Below are 18,140 nucleotides of genomic sequence, written 5' to 3' on the forward strand. Positions count from 1 at the left end.
TTGTCTCTCTAGAGAACCCTGTCCAACACATGTACAATACCCAAAATCAGACAGTAGTAAATGTGTTAACTCCAACACATGGGAAGTTGCAGACTACCTATATTTAATGATGAGAATAGCTAATTCTACAAAGTCCTATGCACCAGATATACATCTTTCATTAAATTGTCTTGATAACCTTATAAATTACATTCTCTTAATAATCTATTATTACATTCACATCACAAATAAGGAAACTGAGGCTCAGGAGATTAAGTTGCCAATGGTCACAAGTAGTGGGTAGATTTGAACCCAGAGTCATCTGAATCCAGGGACCACTTAAGCATTATGCTATTTAGATTCAGACAAAAGTGAAGAAACAGTTTCATACTACTGTAAAAGCCTTTGATTCTTCTCATAATGACTATTGGTAGATTGGACTACAATTCCTAAAAAAGTGTGTATCTTTAGCAAGAATTGTTTACTAAGTTTTTCCAACTTAAGTAAAAGACTATCAATCTTTCAAGAGTCAACAAAATAACACATATAAAATCCCTTAAACCGTCTATCTGTCTTTTTAAATGCTTTAATTCCCTCTCCACTTTTTAAAAACATTATTTTATTGGGGGCTCGTACAATCCATCCACCCATCCAATGTGTCAGCACATTTGTACATTTGTTTCCATCATTTTCAAAACATTTGCTTTCTACTTGAGCCCTTGTATCAGCTCCTCATATTTTCTCCTCCCTCCCTCACGAACCCGATAATTTATAAATTATGATTTTGTCATGTCTTACACTGTCCAACGTCTTCACTCACTTTTATGCTGTCTGTCCTCCAGGGAGGAGGTTATATGGAGGTCCTTATAATCGGTTTCCCCTTTCCTCTCCACCCTCCAGGTATCGCCACTCTCACCACTGATCCTGAAGGGATCATCCATCCTGGATTCCCTGTTTTCAGTTCCTATCTGTACCTGTGTACATGCTCTGGTCTAGGCGGATTTGTAAAGTAGAATTGGGATCATGATAGTGGGGGGAGGACGCATTAAAGAACTAGAGGAAAGTTGTTCTGCTGAGCAGTGTCCTCCCCTCCAGTGACCACACGCTCGTTCCTGGAGCACATCCTGCCACTGCGCGGGAGTGCTCGCTCCGAGAATAATCTTACCTCTGTAATAGGCGGCGGCGGCTGCAGCTCGGCCAGAGGCAGCGCGGGGAGAGAGAAGGCCAACTCCGCAGACCTGCAACACCCACACAAATTGGATCAGCTCGACAAGCCTCGCAGGCCAAGAGCCCCTTCCGACCCCAGCCGCTCACCATTTGCTACTGTGTAGCAAGCCTCGCTCTCGAGTCAGGCCCGCGATAAGCAGAAGCTGCTTTTTAATTTCTCGCAAATCTGAGAAGTCGTTGTTGGCTGTCAGGACAGGCGTTCCAGCAGCCGTGACAGGTACTGGGACAGCGGAGGCGACCGCAGCCATTTTCCAGCTTCGGTCCACTACAGCCAATCACTGGCTGCAACACTAGCTGGCCTTCGGGATCCTAAAGGTCGGCCTGCTACTGGCGGGCTCCTGCTCCGAAGCACCCAATCAGAGCTCGGCTTTCTTCCGACGTCACGAGGGGGCCGGGAGAAACGAAAATTTCCCCTTTCCTATTGGCTAAGAGCTAGGGAGCCGGGAAAGTTAGAACCAGAAAGAAAAGAAGCGAGAAAGCCGTGCCCACCGGCTGCAAGGAAGAGGGGGTAGACGCTGGAAAGAGTGGGCAAACAGTGCCGTTTCCGGAGTGGTGATGTGATGGTACCGAAACGGACAAGAAAGGTTTGCGGGCACATTTCTGTGCGGGGCACAGGAAAGATGGGCCTAGGTAGCCTCTGGGGTTTTCCTAGAACCTGGAGGCTTTATCCCTCTCCTGCGGACGGAATCCAAACCAGTGGTGGAATTCAGACCACTCGCACCGGTTTGGCAGAGCCGATACTTAATTTTTTGTTGTGTTCGGCACGTCAGTTGTTAAAACGGCACTGGTAATAAGGGTTCTCGGAGGTGGGCGGCTGGATACTGCCCAATGTGGAAATCACAAATTTACATTTTTGCTCTTTTTACACGTTCATCTGCGCAACAGGCTTATTCTAAAGCACCCTTAGTCGTGTTTATTCCATCCATAGGGATACAAGTTCGAGGGAACTATGCTTATAATATTTATTCATCTCATAAAACTTGCTACATTTTTGGGGAGATACTACATTTTTATTCCACTTCATTAAAAAAAAAATACTAAAGAGAAAAAGTGCCAGAAAACCAGACGGGGACACTCTGTCATTCATTCCCCAAATTCCTACGATATATTATGAGTTCCTTCCAGAAAGTGTTCAAAAAATTAAAAAATATTGTCAAAACAATTGCTGTACATTCAGCAGAATCGGAAAGGGGTTCTTTTTTCTTTTTTTTTCTTTCATTGTTGTACTTTTTGTTTGTTTTAATCATTTTATTGGGAGCTCTTTTTTAAATCATTTTACTGGGGGCTCGTACAACACTTCAATCACATCAAGCAGTATTGTACAATTGCTAACAATCAGTTTCAAAACATTTGTTTTCACTTGAACTCCTTGATATCAGCTCCCCATGATCCCCTGCCCCCCTCGCCTTACTCCCCAGGAACCCTTTTTTTTTGTTTTTTCCTATAGTAGTTTGTTGTTGTTTTCATATCTTACACAATCCAATATATGCATCCATATACAATTGGGTTGTTCAATCCCATCAAGTGGGGTTATACAGTAATCAATGCTGTCGGCTCCCTATTCCCCCTCTACTCAACTCCCCTCATGCCACACCCTCAAGAACCATCACTCCTGTTACTGTTCTTGCAGGGTTCTCCATCTTGACTTTCATGGACTAAATAATCTTAAATCTACAAATGAACAAATCTAACATTATTAATTAGGTAAAACAAATTAAAACCATAATAGTAGGGGGATGAAATATTAAAGAAGTAGAGGATAGTTATGTAATTCATCAGTGCTGTTATGCACCCTGGATGTATCATACCTGGTGGTTTCAAACTGCTGACTTTGTGATTAATAGCTCAATGAGGATCCAGATTAGATTCTATCTTCAGACATCATTTTTACCTCAGCCTTAATTCTTTCAGCAGCAGCTAGACTATTGCAAACTTTTAGCAGAAAAGGGTGAGGATAAGGGTCAGGAATATGACAAAGGTTGCTCAAAATGTTTAACAAGAATACTTATGCAGGCATCGGAAGACCAACAAACAATCATATAGATGCCAGTGGGGGAGGTTGGAGTGGAGACACAAATCCCATCTGTAGTCAATTGGACATCCCCTCACAGAAGGGTCACAAGGAAGGAATGAGCCAGCCAGGGTGTAGTATAGCACTGACAAAACACACAACATTCCTCTAGTTCTTTAATGCTTCCTCCCTCACCCCCACCTCCCACTATCATGACCCCAGTTCTACCTTACTAACCTGGCTAGACCAGAACATGTACACTGGTACAGTTAAGAGTTCTCAACACATGGAATCCAGGACAGATAACCCCTCAAGAACAATAATGGAAAACAAAAACAAGAATGGGAGTAGAGACACTATGCTGGTAAGGGGAAGGTGGAGGGGAGAAGGGGAAGAAAGAGGAAACTGATCACAATGATCTATGTATAACACACAAATACACACACACCCCCAAAGAGGCGAACAACAGAAACGTGGGTGAAGGGAGACAGCAGATGGTGTAAGATATGAAAATAATAATTTAATTTATCAAGGGTTCATGCTGATGGGAGGGTGGGGTAGGGATGGGGGAAAGGGGAGCTGATACCAAGAGCTCAAGTAGAAAGAAAATGTTTGGAAAATGATGATGGCAATTTATATATATATATATATATATATATATATATATATATATATATATATATATATATATATATATACACAATTGATGTATAGATTGTTGTAAGAGCCCCAGTAAAATTATTTATAAAAAAGAATGGGAAGGCCTTGAACGTGAGGTACACTTAGATGTGAGGAGCAGGGATAAAGTGCCTTCAAAAGTAGTTTTCAAGAAACTTGGGCTCAAAACCAACCTAATAGTTATTAAGTTTAAAACCTTCCATGTTCCAGGAAAGCATTCTCTTGTCTTATATTAATACTATATTAAGTATTATTATTGTTATTAATTTAATTCTCATGTTTTGACAGCAAAACTTCTCTGGAGAAGAAAAATCCATAGTCCTTCTCTAAATCCAGGCATAAAACAACAAAGCAAACAGGGCCTACATAATAGGAATCAGTAGAAAGAGCTTCTTTTGTGTTATTTTCCAACATGATCGAGATCTTCAGAAAAATATCACAAGCAAAAAATCATGACATTACATTCTTTAAATCTGGAAATTAAAATACCAATTGTCTTTTTTTTCATTTCATAACTATTTCCAGATTACATAGGTTTACATATTTATTTTTTAATCATTTTATTAGGGGCTCATACAACTCTTATCACAATCCATGCATACATCAATTGTGTAAAGCACATTTGTACATTCATCGTCCTCATCATTCTCAAAACATTTGCTCTCCACCTAAGCCCCTGGCATCAGCTCCTCATTTTCCCCCTCCCTCCCCGCTGCCCACTCCCTCATGAACCCTTTATAATTTATAAATTTTAATTTTGTCATATCTTGCCCTGTCCGATGTCTCCCTTCACCCCCTTTTCTGTTGTCCGTCCCCCAGGGAGGAGGTCACATGTAGATCCTTGTAATCGGTTCCCCCCAATGGTCATTTTTCAGAATGATTACTGACAAGTCCAGCTGTATTTAACCACAAAACTGCATGAGCAAATTTACTTCTTAAGTGGAAAGTGATGAGCATAATTTAATTTTTACCAGGTAAGAGCTTAGTGCTGTAATCCTGGAGGTGCAAGATATTTGACTGCCAACTAAAAGTTTAGTGGTGCAAACCCACCAGACTACCTTCCATGGAGAGAGAAACGGTGTTTGCTGCTGTAACCATGGACAACCTTGGAAGCCCTGTGGAGCATTCCCCTCTCTGTATACAGGGCCACTGTGCATCAGCAAAGGAACCCTGGTGGTGGTGCTGGGTAGGGGCGACTGCTAACCTCAAGGACAGTGGTTCAAAACCACTAGTATCTCCAAGGGAGAAAGATGAGGCTGTCTGCTCCCCTAAACATTTGTTATTCGTATGTGCAAATATGCTTGATACAACTGGTGTATAGATTCTTATAAGAGCTGTAAAAACCCCCAATAAGATGATCTTTAAATAAAATTTTTTAAAGAAAGAAACTCGGGCTCAGGCGCATAAAGAAACAGTGGCGCCAGTATAGAGCCATGCTGCTAAATCAGCAGGATTTTTCCTGGACTCTTCTTCATGAGGCGTGCAAACATCCTCTGTGCAGCACTTATGGAGATTCCACAGAGGCTCCTGGGATACAAACTGGAGGATGAAATCCACTCAGGTCCTCCTGGTGAAGGCTAACCAACTTCCCACATGCTGAGGACCAGCTTCCGGCCAGGCCTAGACAAGGATATTCAAGTATCTGGGTGGGGCCCTTGGATTAGAAACCCTCCACGGTCATCTCAGTGGCCAACCCCATATCCCAGCGACTGTGGTCTACCCTCGATTGATCCAAAGGCATGTGCAAATCAGTGAAGAGGCCTGGCTAATTGTTGGGCTGCTGAGAGGTCAGCAGTCTGAAACCACCAGCTTCTATGAGGGAGACAGATGAGGTCTTCTGCTCTCTGAAAGAATCACGGTCTCAGAAGCCCCAGGGACAGTCCGATCCTGTCCTGTAGGGTGGCTACGAGTCAGCACTGACTGGCTGGCAGCAAGTATAGCAGCACATTACATCTCTGTTATCAGTGCTGAGCCCAGTTCCCAGACAGTTTTGTTTTCATTGGTCAAAGATGGGGCCCAGAAATGAATAGTTTAAAAATTCTTCGAGATGATTCTTTTGTCATAGAAAACTGTGGCTCTTTGCCCTACTGTAGTCTAAGAAATCAAAATACAGCAGACACAGCGTGAAAAAGAGACAAAGAAGGCTTGTGCAGCTTGCGTTCCAAAACCAGGTTGCGGATCTTCAGAAGAAGTGGGAGCAGGCATCGCGCAGGAGGCCATCACCATGAGCTTCCCTTCCCCGCTTCATTTCACCAGTGTCTCCTTGTAATTTCTGTATTTTGGCTTCTTAGAGTTTCTTTACAACAACATAAAAGTGCGAGCCTATTGCCGCAGAGTTGATTCTGCCTCGGAGTGACCCTATCCAGGGTTGCTGAGACTAGAAATCTTCATAGAAGCAGATAGCCTCATTATTCTCTTGTGCAATGGCTAGGGGTTTGAACCACCAACCGTGTGGAGAGCAGCCTAATACGTATCCCACAGGGCTACCGGGAGTCCTTTTGTAATGAGGACCTACCCAGTTTCTGGTAACTCTAGTAAGGTAACATCTTGTGTTCTTTTGTCTAGGAAGTCTTCGTTGAGTTGGGAGAAGTCCTTGAGCCTTTGGGGCTGAAGTCCTGATCCTGCTCTGCCCTCCCTATCTTTTAGCTCATTGTCAAAATCAAGGATCCCCTATTTCCCATATAAACACACACCTATAGGGTCTCCCTGAGCAGAATCTACTGGATGGCAGTGGCTTTGGCTGGGGTCCCTCCATTATTTCGGAGCACTTCAATGACCAGGTATCCAGTTTTCAAAGAGTATTGCATTATAGGGAGTTAAGAGCTAAGCTGCTACCTTTCGGTCCCCAGTTCAAAACATGACTGCCTTAGGCTGTGTTGCCTAAAAAAAGAAAACCAGGGTCATTCATACATGTGTAAGAAGGAACTTTGTATCAAGAAGTAACTTAATATCAATAAAGCATCCCAGCCCAGTCCAGCTTAAGTCCACAGGTCCCGTGCCAGCCGGAGCCCTCATTAGCTGCAGGCTGAGGGTGATCAAAGGTAAAGCAGAGTGCAGGAGGATCACAGGCTGTGGGCGCAGCCGCACGTGGATCTAAGGTCATGGTAAGGTAAGGGAAACAAAGATTTCTCCCAAGTCATCTCCACCAATTGTATGTTAGACTTAGGACACTGCTTGCAGCAAATGATAAATGATTGTCAAGTTACCTCCTTGAAGGCAGTCAGTTGCCAGACTACAGGTACACCCTCCTCCCCCCCCCCACGGCCATTACCTTGGTCCCTGTTAGGTTTCTATGGAGATCCAGAGAACAGGTCAAACCTGCTCAGTGACATCCAAAGTTAGGCTGCCATACTGAATCTAGGATCTGCCCATCTTATCACGTGTATACCCCCAATCCCTCCTCTTCCTATTGCGTGTATATCCCTAGATTGTCCCCCTCTCATTGCTGTATAACCTGTAATGCAACCCCTTCCTGTGACGTATGTCTTTACCTGTAAGTAGTGGGCTTGCATGCCCCCCAAAGGTATATAGGCCTGGGTTAGCAATAAAGACTCTCTCTCAGGCTCCAGAGGAAGCCAACCCCTAACACATCATCACAGGTCCGGTAGGCACAATTGTACAGTGATAATAAGTAAAGATCATAGTAAAGTCCTAGAGAACACAAGAGATAAAAGAGAAATATAGAAATAAATGGAGTCAGACACAACTCATGGTAGCATGCTCACCTCAGCCCCGCTTGGTGGACCACGTGGAGGGAGAGAGATAGTTTAATGCTAGCCCAGGCTTTTATATTATGTGGGGACATGCAAGCCCCCTAATTACAGGTGAAGACATACGTCACAGGAAGGGGTTGTACTATAGATAATACAGTAATGGGAGGGAGTGATCTAGGGACATACATGCAATAGGAAGAGGAAGGATTGGGGGTATACGTGTGACAAGATGGGCAGATCCTAGATTTAGGATGGCAGCCTAACCTTGGTCATCCTTGGATGGGTTTGACCTCTCTGGAGTCTCCTACAAGGAAACAGACAGCTACTATCCTTACCAGAAGGGAGTGGGCCCTACTTGTTGTGGGATAAACAGTGATGTCTACTTGCTCTAGATGGCTGATAGCTCTTAGGGAGAATGACCCCTGATCTACTCCTGATGACCTCCAAGTGTATAGTCATTCACAAGCAGCTAAGTTTGGCATATATTTGGGGGAGACAGCTTGGGAGAAATCCTTCTGTTTCCCACACTCCCCTCTTGGCCTCTCCTCGGTTCTCCCTTCCTCTCCCCATCCTCGCTCCCATGTTCTCTTTCCCCTTGTCCTCCTTCCCCTCTCCCTATCCACTTGGACCACCAAGCAGGGATGAGGTGAGCATGCTACTATGAAATGTGTCTGACTCCATTATTTCAATCTCTCTTTTATCTCTCATGCTCTCTATGACTTTACTATAATCTTTATATATATTAACCACACAATTGTGCCTATCAAACCTGTGATTAGTGGGGGGCCTGGCCTCCCCCCACAGTAGGACACCCACAGCTCTTAGGGTGGGGTGGCCCCAGGGCAGATGCAGAGTCAGTCCCAGCAAGCAGGAAGGAGAATGGGACAGAGAAGAAGAGAAGGGGGTCCAGGGTCTTTCTGATGAAAAACACCACACCTCCCAGGTTGGAGACCACACCTACCCTGTCACACACATTCAAGTTCACATAAAATCTAATGGCTACACTTACCTTGGTAGAAAGATGAGGCTTTCCATCCTGTAAAGACTGGCAGTCTTGCAACTTCACAGGGCTAGTAATACTCTTTCCTATAGGGTCGCTGTGAGATGGAATTGACCCGACGGCAGTGAGTGTGGTTTTAAAGTTTGGGGTATTATTTCCCTTTGTTTATTTCCATAGCTTGTGGAACTATTTACAGGGTTGGGTGGGGGTTGCAAGTTTAACTCCAAACCTACCCGAAGCTTGTCACACATGAAGCTTCAGGATCAACTTTATCTCGTCAAGGGCTGCCCTACAGGAAGTCCCCACTTGTCCTTGGAGTGTGTGATCTTGTCAAGGCTAGAATATCCGAGGCCCTTCTGAGAAGGGACTCCACTGCCTTCTCCAGCTGCCATTTGAGTTCTGACCAACAGATGGAGCTGTTCCCTCCTTCCCTCAACTTCTTAAAGAGCATCAGTAGACCAGCTGTTGCTCAAAAGTTTCACTAGAACCAGAAACCAGAGGCAAAGGACAGGGCGTCCGAAGTCAGTCCCAGACCTGGTAAGGGTAGAAAGAGCAGTCCCTTCCAAGGAGGGTTCTGTAACCTTGACACTGGACATTTGGGGCCAAGTAATACTGTGCATAATAACATGCTTAGCAACATCGACCCACTAGATACCATGAGCATCCCCCCAGATTTTTACAAACAAAAATATCTGTAGACATTGTCACATGTCTCCTGTGTGACAGTCACCCCCAGTTGAGAATCACTGGTTTCCGTGAATGGTATTACAGCAGTGGCTGGTACAGAAAGGACTCTTGGTGACCTTTGAGAGATGAACACTGAGACCACCTACCCTGACAGCCCAATTCCCAATGCTTGCACGTAGGGGCAGGAACCAAGCTTTTTAAACCAAGGAAACGAGCCCTCACTTAGATGGGAAGCCAACGTCACAAAGAAAAGGGGAAAGAGTGAGTGTAGAATTCTTACAGGTAGGACTGGACTATGAGGTGTGGTTTATTTTTATCCCCTCTTGAAAGATAAACTGAGGCATTGAGGGGTTAAGCTACTTATCTAAGGTCAGCCAAGTAGGAAGTGAGGGCTTCCAGTGTCAAGTCCAGGACTATCTCCAAACCCTTTGATTGTGTCATGGACTGGATTGTGCCCTCTAAAATCTGTGTAAGCCTGGCGTGGCCCATGATTCCCAGATTGCATGGTATCAGAGGTTAGAATTTTATAATGTATCAAAATGGAGAATAATTATCCCAGATCACAAAGTGATAGTTCAAACTGACCAGCTGCTCCTCGGAGAGAGATGAGACTATATGCGCCTTTAAAGATTTACAACCTCAGAAATCACTAGGAGCCCTGATGGCGAAGTGAGTCAAGTGTTGGGCTGCTAGCCATGAGGTCAGCAGTTTGAAGCCACCACCAGCTCCTCGGGAGAAAGATGACACTTTCTACTCCAGTAAAGAGTTGCAATCTTGGAAACCCACAGGGGCAGTTTCACCTGTCCTACAGTGTTGGTATGAGTCAGAATTGTCTTGATAACTGGTCGTAGTGAGTGATCAGTGTGAATTGACTTGATGGCAGTAGATTTGAGGTTGTACACCCTAATGAGGTTTAATTTAGGTTGTGCATGTCAATGAAGCACCGAGTGGGTTAAGTTGCCACCCTTATTCAGATGACAGCCCTGATCCCATGGAAGGAGCGCTCCCCTGAGGGTGGCCTGGAGTGGACTACATAACTTGTCTCGAAAGAGAGAAAGGAGCAGAGAAAGAGGGGCTTCCTGCCACTAAGAAAGATGAGCTGGTGGAAAAGTAAGTCCTTTGGACTCAGGGTCCCTGTGTTGAGAACCTCCTAGAGTCTTGGACGAGGGGAAGATTGATGTCAAGACACACAAAGATCTCCAAGAAATGCAAGGTCCACAGATGTTGAAAGGACAAGGGTCTTCCTCCAGTGCACACAGAAAGTGCTCTGAACTGGGATTCCTCGCCGCCTAAGTAAATTCTGTTTATTCAAGCCACCCGCTTGAGACTGTTCTGGTACAGCAACACCAGAGGACCAAGACATTCTATGACTTTCGAATCCTAGGACCTTAGTTTTCACTATGTATTTGTTCATTCACCCAACTAGCTGTTCGTTTAACCAATACTTCGACAGTTCCTATGTTTCAAGCCCTGGGAGGCTGCCAGTCCCTGCACTCATAGATCTTGTCTAATTGGAGAGGACGACAGTGAACAATTGCACAGGAATTCTTTAATAGCAGTTATGGTAAGTGCAGCGAAGGAAACGTTTAGGGAGCTATGACCGGAGGCCACTGCTAGGCTGTGGACAAAGATGGCCACACATGTCTCCATATCTGGATTAAAGTCCCGGTAATAGAACTGTTGCTCTTCCCATCCAGAAGTGAGGCTCTTTCCCTTGCCTTGGATCTGCACTGCCCCTGTGACTTGCTTAGCAAACAATGTAGTGGAGATGACATTCTGTGGTTCTGAGCCTCGCTCTCGAAAGCTTTGAAGCTTCTTCTCTTACTCACCCTCTTGCTGCCATGAAGCCACCATACAAGGAAGCCCAGGTTAGTCTCCTTAGAGATGAGAAACAATCTGGAGACAGGGGCCTGGTTTCCCCTAGCTGTGGCCACCCCCGCTGCTGGAGCCTCCAGACATGAGACTAGAACTAGATCGCACCCAGCTAATTCAACTGACTCTCACTACAACCGTGACCTCAGGGAAGACTGAGAACAGCCAAAATTGTCTGAAATATAATCAACACATTTAGGGTTGGTGTGTTAAGTCAGTGTGTTTGAAGGTAATTTGTTATGCAGCACTAGATATCAATGCCAGACCGTAACCCAGGGCAGGGGTGGGAGGTGTGGTCAAAGAGGACCTTCATGAAGAAATTGGGCTCCAACTTAGATGGGGATGGTAAGTGGGAGTCAGCAATTTAAGAAGACCCCAGTGCTACAAAAGAGCCATCCGCTTCTGAGGACCTGAGCAGTGCATGGGCCAGAGACAGGCAGGCCGCCTGTTCCAACAGGCAGAGTGCTCTTTACTACTTCCCAGACCTTGCCTTCAACTCCAACCATCCTTGAGGGCCACAAACAGCTACTTGGCTACTGACTTAAAGGTTGGCGGTTCAAACCCACCCAAAGGTGCCTCCCATGAAAGTTCTGCTTCCCCAAAGTCACAGCCATGAAAACGCTAAAGGGCACAGCTGTCCTCAGAAACACTCGGCATCACTGTGAGTTGGGCTGGAGTCAACAGCGACTGTTGCGGTTACTGGTTTAGACACACTGAAGGACTCTGTCCTCCATGGACACTTCATCTGCTCTGCATGTGGATGAATCCAAAAGTGCAAAACCAAAGACGGACATGAACTGGCTCCCAGAAACTTGGGAACGGCTGAATTGCAGTCTTCTGGGAATAAATGAAACGAAGCTGACAAGGCAGCCTGAGCCCAGGGAGAAAAATGTGGTTTAATAGCCGCGATGACCATCAGAGCTATTATGGTCCCATCTTCACTCATCTGAGCTCATGCTTAAATGGAAATTTACTTGAAAAGCCCTCTCTTTGCATAATGGAGAAGCAAGCTTGTCCAATTCCATCTCCCCAAGGTAATGGCCCCGGGGTGTAATAGGAGGCTTTGCTGACAGTCTTTCCCACCAGGGGCTCCCAGCCTGTGTAGCCCAGCCAGGGTACCTCCTTTTCCGTGTCCTTCACCCCTATTATGCAATAAGGTCCCCCTAAGGAGGCTTCACCTCCAAGGTCACTACTGAGCACTAGTGAAGGGAAGATTAATTAGGCTGACATCATTGTGAATCTCAGTGTCTTAGTTACCTAGTGAGGCCATAACAAAAGATAGTCACAATTAGAGAGTTTTATTTTATTTTTAATTTTCTTTTTTTTAAATCATTTTATTAGGGGCTCATACAACTCTTATCACAACCCATACATACATCAATTGTGTAAAGTACATCTGTACATTCATTCTCAAAAGATTTGCTCTCCACTTAAGCCCTTGGTATCAGCTCCTCATTTTCCCCCCTATCTCATGAGCCCTTGATAATTTATAAATTATTATTTTGTCATATCTTGCCCTGTCCGACATCTCCCTTCACCCACTTTTCTGTTGTCCACCCCCCAGGGAGGAGGTCACATGTAGATCCTTGTAATCGGTTCCCCCTTTCCACCCTCCCAGTTTCGCCACTCTCACCACTGGTCATGAAGGGATCATCCGCCCTGGATTGCACTGGGAGAGTTTTAAAGAAAAGACATTCCGTTTCTTATACTTCTGGAGGCTAGCAATCCAAATCAGGGTCTCAGCTACGTCGATTCTTTCTGTTAACCTCTCTACTGAGAATTCTTTTTTTTTTTAAACCTTTTATTAGGGACTCATACAACTCTTATCACAAACTACTGACAATTATTAAGAGCCCTGACGGTGGACTAGGCCATGCGTTGGATTGCTAAGCACAGGCCACAAACAGAATCCACCAGTTGCTCCGTGGAAGAAAGATGAGGCTTTCTGCTTCCATAAACATTTCTAGTCCCAGAAACCCAAAGGGCAGTTGTACTGGCTCCCACAGTGTCACTATGAGTTGGAATCAGCTTGATGGCAGTGAGGTGTTTTTTCCCACTGGCAATTCTTGGTGTTACTTTGCTGTTTGTGGGTGTATCAGTGATTTCTTTCCCTGCGTGTGTATATGGGTGCTTAGTCTAGTCCTTTAATAAAAAAGGATTATTTGGGAGCACCCGTATCTGGTATGGCCTCTTTAACATAACAAAAGAAAATCCCTATTTCTTAACCTTGTCATATTTATAGGTGCAGGAGTTAAGACTGCAACCTAACTTTATGGAGACACCACTGAATCCCTAACAGTCAGGCTCTTCATCCTGAGGAAGATGCTCCCAGCACAGTAGCATCTCCCTGGGCAGGTCCAATAGGCCACGCCTGATGATCTCAGCAGATTTCCCACCACACAGGCTAAACATTTGCTTTCCTCGGGCCCCAGGGCCACATCCCCACACCCATGCTGGTAAAGGCAGCTTCCACTTAGCTTCAGGGGGTTGAGGAAGGAGGGCAGGCTAGCCCCCACCACCACCTTAGCTCCTTTGGCCCTATCCGTAGATGACCTGGAAATTCCTGCTTTCTCTCCTGTCAGGAAGAGCGCCCTAGGGCTAGCTCCTACCACTTCCAAGTCACCTGTTGCCTCTCCACCTTTATTTCACCTTGCTTACATTATCCAGGAAATTCTGGATTCCCCTTTAAAAGCAGAAAGGAACCATGTCCACTCAGAGAACACCCTCTCTTTTTTTTTCTAATCATTTTATTGGGGGTTCATACAACTCTTTTTTTTAACAATTTATTGGGGCTCATACAATTCTTATCACAGCTCATACGTATACATACATCAATTGTATAAAGCACGTCTGTACAGTCTTTGCCCTAATCATTTTTTTCTCCTCTTTTCTTTTTTTACATTTTATTAGGGACTCATACAACTCTTATCACCATCCATACATATACATACATCAATTGTATAAAGCACATCCATACATTCCCTGCCCCAATCATTCTCAAGGCATTTGCTCTCCACTTAAGCCCCTTGCATCAGGTCCTCTTTTTTTTTCCCCTCCCTCCCCTTTACCCCCTCCCTCATGTGCCCTTGGTAATTTATACATCGTTATTTTGTCATATCTTGCCCTATCCGGAGTCTCCCTTCCCCCCTTCTCTGCTGTCCCTCTCCCAGGGAAGAGGTCACATGTGGATCCTTGTAATCAGTTCCCCCTTTCCAACCCACTCACCCTCCACTCTCCCAGCATCGTCCCTCACACCCTTGGTCCTGAAGGTATCATCCACCCTAGATTCCCTGTACCTCCAGCCCTCATATGTACCAGTGTACAGCCTCTGTCCTATCCAGCCCTGCAAGGTAGAATTCGGATCATGGTAGTTGGGGGGAGGAAGCATCCAGGATCTGGGGGAAAGCTGTGTTCTTCATCGGTACTACCTCACACCCTAATTAGCCCATCTCCTCTCCTAAACCCCTCTATGAGGGGATCTCCATTGGCCGACACTTGGGCCTTGGGTCTCCACTCTGCACTTCCCCCTTCATTTAATATGGTATATATATACATATATACACATACATATATACATATACACATTCATACACACACTTACATCTTTTTTTTGCATGATGCCTTATACCTGGTCCATTGGCACCTCGTGATCGCACTGGCCCGTGTGCTTCTTCCATGTGGGCTTTTTTGCTTCTGAGCTAGATGGCCGCTTGTTCACCTTCAAGCCTTTAAGACCCCAGACACTATCTCTTTTGATAGCCGGGCACCATCAGCTTTCTTCACCACATTTGCTTATGCACCCATTTGTCTTCAGCGATCCTATCATGGAGGTGTGCAGTCAATGATATGATTTTTTGTTCTTTGATGCCTGGTAACTGATCCCTTTGGGACCACTTGATCACACAGGCTGGTGTGTCCTTCCATGTGGACTTTGTTGCTTCTGAGCTAGATGGCCGCTTGTTTATGTTCAAGCCTTTAAGACCCCAGTCACTATCTCTTTTGATAGCCGGGCACCATCAGCTTTCTTCACCACATTTACTTGTTCACCCACTTTGGCTCCAGCCGTTGTGTCGGGAGAGTGAGCATCATAGAGTTCCAATTTAATAAAAGAAGGTATTCATGCATTGAGGGAGTGTTTGAGTAGAGGCCCAAGGTCCTTCCGCCACCTTAATACTTGACCTATTAATATAGACACATAGATCTATTTCCCCATCCTCCTATATATATTTGCATGTACATGTCTTTGTCTAGACCTCCATGAATGCCCTTTGACTCCTAGCTCTTTCCTCCATCTCCCTTGACTTTCCTTCTGCCCTACTACCATGCTTCGTCGCCACCTGGGCTAGAGTATACCTCTTCTCTAAGCAACCTTACCCTTGATCATTTCCCACCATGCCTGCCACTCCCCCTTCTCTACCATTTGGGGTCCCATGTTTTTCCCTTGTCCCTGGGTTTGTTAACACCACTTCCTTACCCCCCCTACCCCCCCACCCCAAGTCCCCCCGGAACTGTCGGTCCCGTTGTTTTTCCTCCAGATAGTTAATCCAGCCTGTCCTATTCAGACAGACCTGTGGAGACACTAACATGCACGAAAACTTGACAGAGGAAAACAAAGCAACAGTATACAACCAGGCAACAAAACAACAAAAACAAACCACTGACAAAGAACAGAACAAAACAGTTCACAAGAGAAAAGCTTGTAGTTAGTTCAGGGATCGTTTGCTGGCCCTTAGGAGCGTTTTCCAGTCCAGTCTGTTGGGGCACCACGCCCTAGCCCCAAAGTCCACTTTAAGCATTCCCTGGGGACCTTGCCATTCCATTCCCTTGCTGTTCCGCTGCACTCCCCCAGTGATTTGCCTCGGTGTGGTGGGATCAGGTCAGGTGCAATTCCCACACTGTGTCTCCGGTGCTGTCCCCTGTATCGCCCTTAGTCACTGATTGGCATCATTTCTCATAGTGGGGCCAGCCATGTGAGAACACCCTCTCTTATGAGCAGCGTGCTCGATTCCTGCCACCTGAGAGGAGACGACAACGGCCCTTGTAGGAGTCGCTGTTTCCAGACCTTGTACAGGGACCTCCAGAAAGGCCCACTTGTGGGTCCCACATTCTCACACTTCTCCAGGCTCCCAGAGCAGAGAAAGCACAGCTCAGGCCTTAAAACACTCTTTTTAAAAAAAAAAAAAAATTTTATTGGAGGCTCTTACAGCTCTTATAACATTCCATGCATCAATCGCATCGAGCATATTTATACATATGTTGCCGTCATTATTTTCTTCTTTTTAAATCATTCTATTGGGGGCTCATACAACTCTTATCACAATCCATACATACATCAATTGTGTAAAGCACATTTGTACATTCATTGCCCTCATTATTCTCAAAGCAATTGCTCTCCACCCAAGCCTCTTGCATCAGCTCCTCATTTTTCCCCTCCCTCCCTGCTCCCACCTCCCTCATGAACCCTTGATAATTTATAAATTATTATTTTGTCATATCTTACACTGTCCGATGTCTCCCTTTACCCACTTTTCTGTTACCATTTTCTAAACATTTACTTTCTGTTTGAGCCCTTGGTATCAGCTCCTCTTTTTCCTTCCCTTCCCCCACCCTCCTGACTCCTTGATATGTTATAAACTATTATTGCTTTCATGTCTTACACTGACCGCTGTCTCTCTTCACCCACGTTTCTGTGGTTCATCTCCCTGGAAGCAGGGGAGGTTCTGAGTCGATCATTGCAATCGGTTCTCCCTTCCTCCCCTTCTACCCCCACCTTTCCCCTCACTCCCTGGTATCACTACCCCCATTTCTGGAGAACACACTTTGTCTGGAGTTAGTCATGGAAAAGGCGTGGGCTTTGGAGAGACCACAGTTCAAGTTCTGCTTCAGTCCCTTCCCAACTAAGTGACCATGAGCTTATTTATGTAATCTCTTAGAACGACAGTTTCCTCAACTGGAATAAGAGATTATTAAGAAGATGGGGCATCTGGGCACTAACCCACCACAGGGAGATTATAGTTTCTATCGCCACAGACCAGAGAGAGTGAGAGTAGACCTCATTCCCGTGTGCCAATCCAGTGAGGGCAGTGTTCAAAGTGCAGAGCAGCTGTCCCCATCGTCTGACCTGCCCACATGGGGGATGGGCCACGAGAGGAGTAGTGGGGAGAGCCAAGCCAGCAGTCCCCAGGAATCCCAATTGAAGACTCCCCACCTGAACTGGTTGGGGTTAGTCACAAAGGGCCTCCCTGAAAGTCTAAGGCATAAATGGGGCTCGGGGGGGGGGGGGCACTTGCTCCTTCCCGGACTGTGGGAATAGCAATGTGGACCTTATAGAAAACTCTCCTTTCAGACATGAATACAGCTCTATGTCATGATCCGTTACACTGTCTGCATGCTGTTGTTGTTTTTGGGGGGTTTGTTTGTATTTTTTGTTTAGTTTTAATTTTTATTTTATTATTTGATTTTTGTTTGTTGGTGTTTATCTATACAAGACAGCATTCTTAGGAAGACAGCAGCAGGACTGATGATCCCTGGGAGGAATGGGAATGGAGGGGTGGGGGGTGAGTGGGGAGCCAACAATGACGGATACAGGTGAATAGTAGGAGTTCTAAGATGGGATGTGAGAGCGATCTGGCTGCGACATCTGCCACCCCCTTGATCGCCAGGGTTGATTCAGCTGATCTGGCTGGCTAGGCGGGTTTCCCCTTCCTCCCTCACCGCTCCGCCTGCTTTGTTGAAGAGGACGACCTTCCATGATAGAAGGAGGACCATCCTTCGGTCAAAGGTATATGAGTAGCTGCGCTCCCCTGCTAGAACCTTCTAACAAGTCTCAAGAGTCCTAAGATGGACCCCGAGGAGGATGTACCTTTTCCGGGCATGTTTGATGGATCAAATTGCATCTGAGAGGTGAATGACAGGCAAACATAAAAGTGGGGTAGGAGAAAAACACACACACATATATATGAATTTGTTTATA

General features: G+C 45.5%; 1 protein-coding gene across 1 annotated transcript in view; it reads right to left on the bottom strand.

The window, feature by feature from the left end:
* CDC23 (cell division cycle 23) overlaps positions 1-1,476 on the bottom strand; it is a 35,852-nt gene extending 34,376 nt beyond the window's left edge. Inside the window, exons 1-2 of the mRNA XM_075541616.1 lie at positions 1,294-1,476; positions 1,145-1,217 (exon numbers count right to left, since the gene is read on the bottom strand). Coding sequence (XP_075397731.1) covers positions 1,145-1,217; positions 1,294-1,454 — 234 coding nt within the window. The 5' untranslated portion in view covers positions 1,455-1,476. The remainder of the gene's footprint in view (positions 1-1,144; positions 1,218-1,293) is intronic.
* Positions 1,477-18,140: the final 16,664 nt, after the last annotated feature.

This window comes from Tenrec ecaudatus, chromosome 2 (assembly GCF_050624435.1).
Source record: "Tenrec ecaudatus isolate mTenEca1 chromosome 2, mTenEca1.hap1, whole genome shotgun sequence".
Classification (NCBI taxonomy): domain Eukaryota; kingdom Metazoa; phylum Chordata; class Mammalia; order Afrosoricida; family Tenrecidae; genus Tenrec; species Tenrec ecaudatus.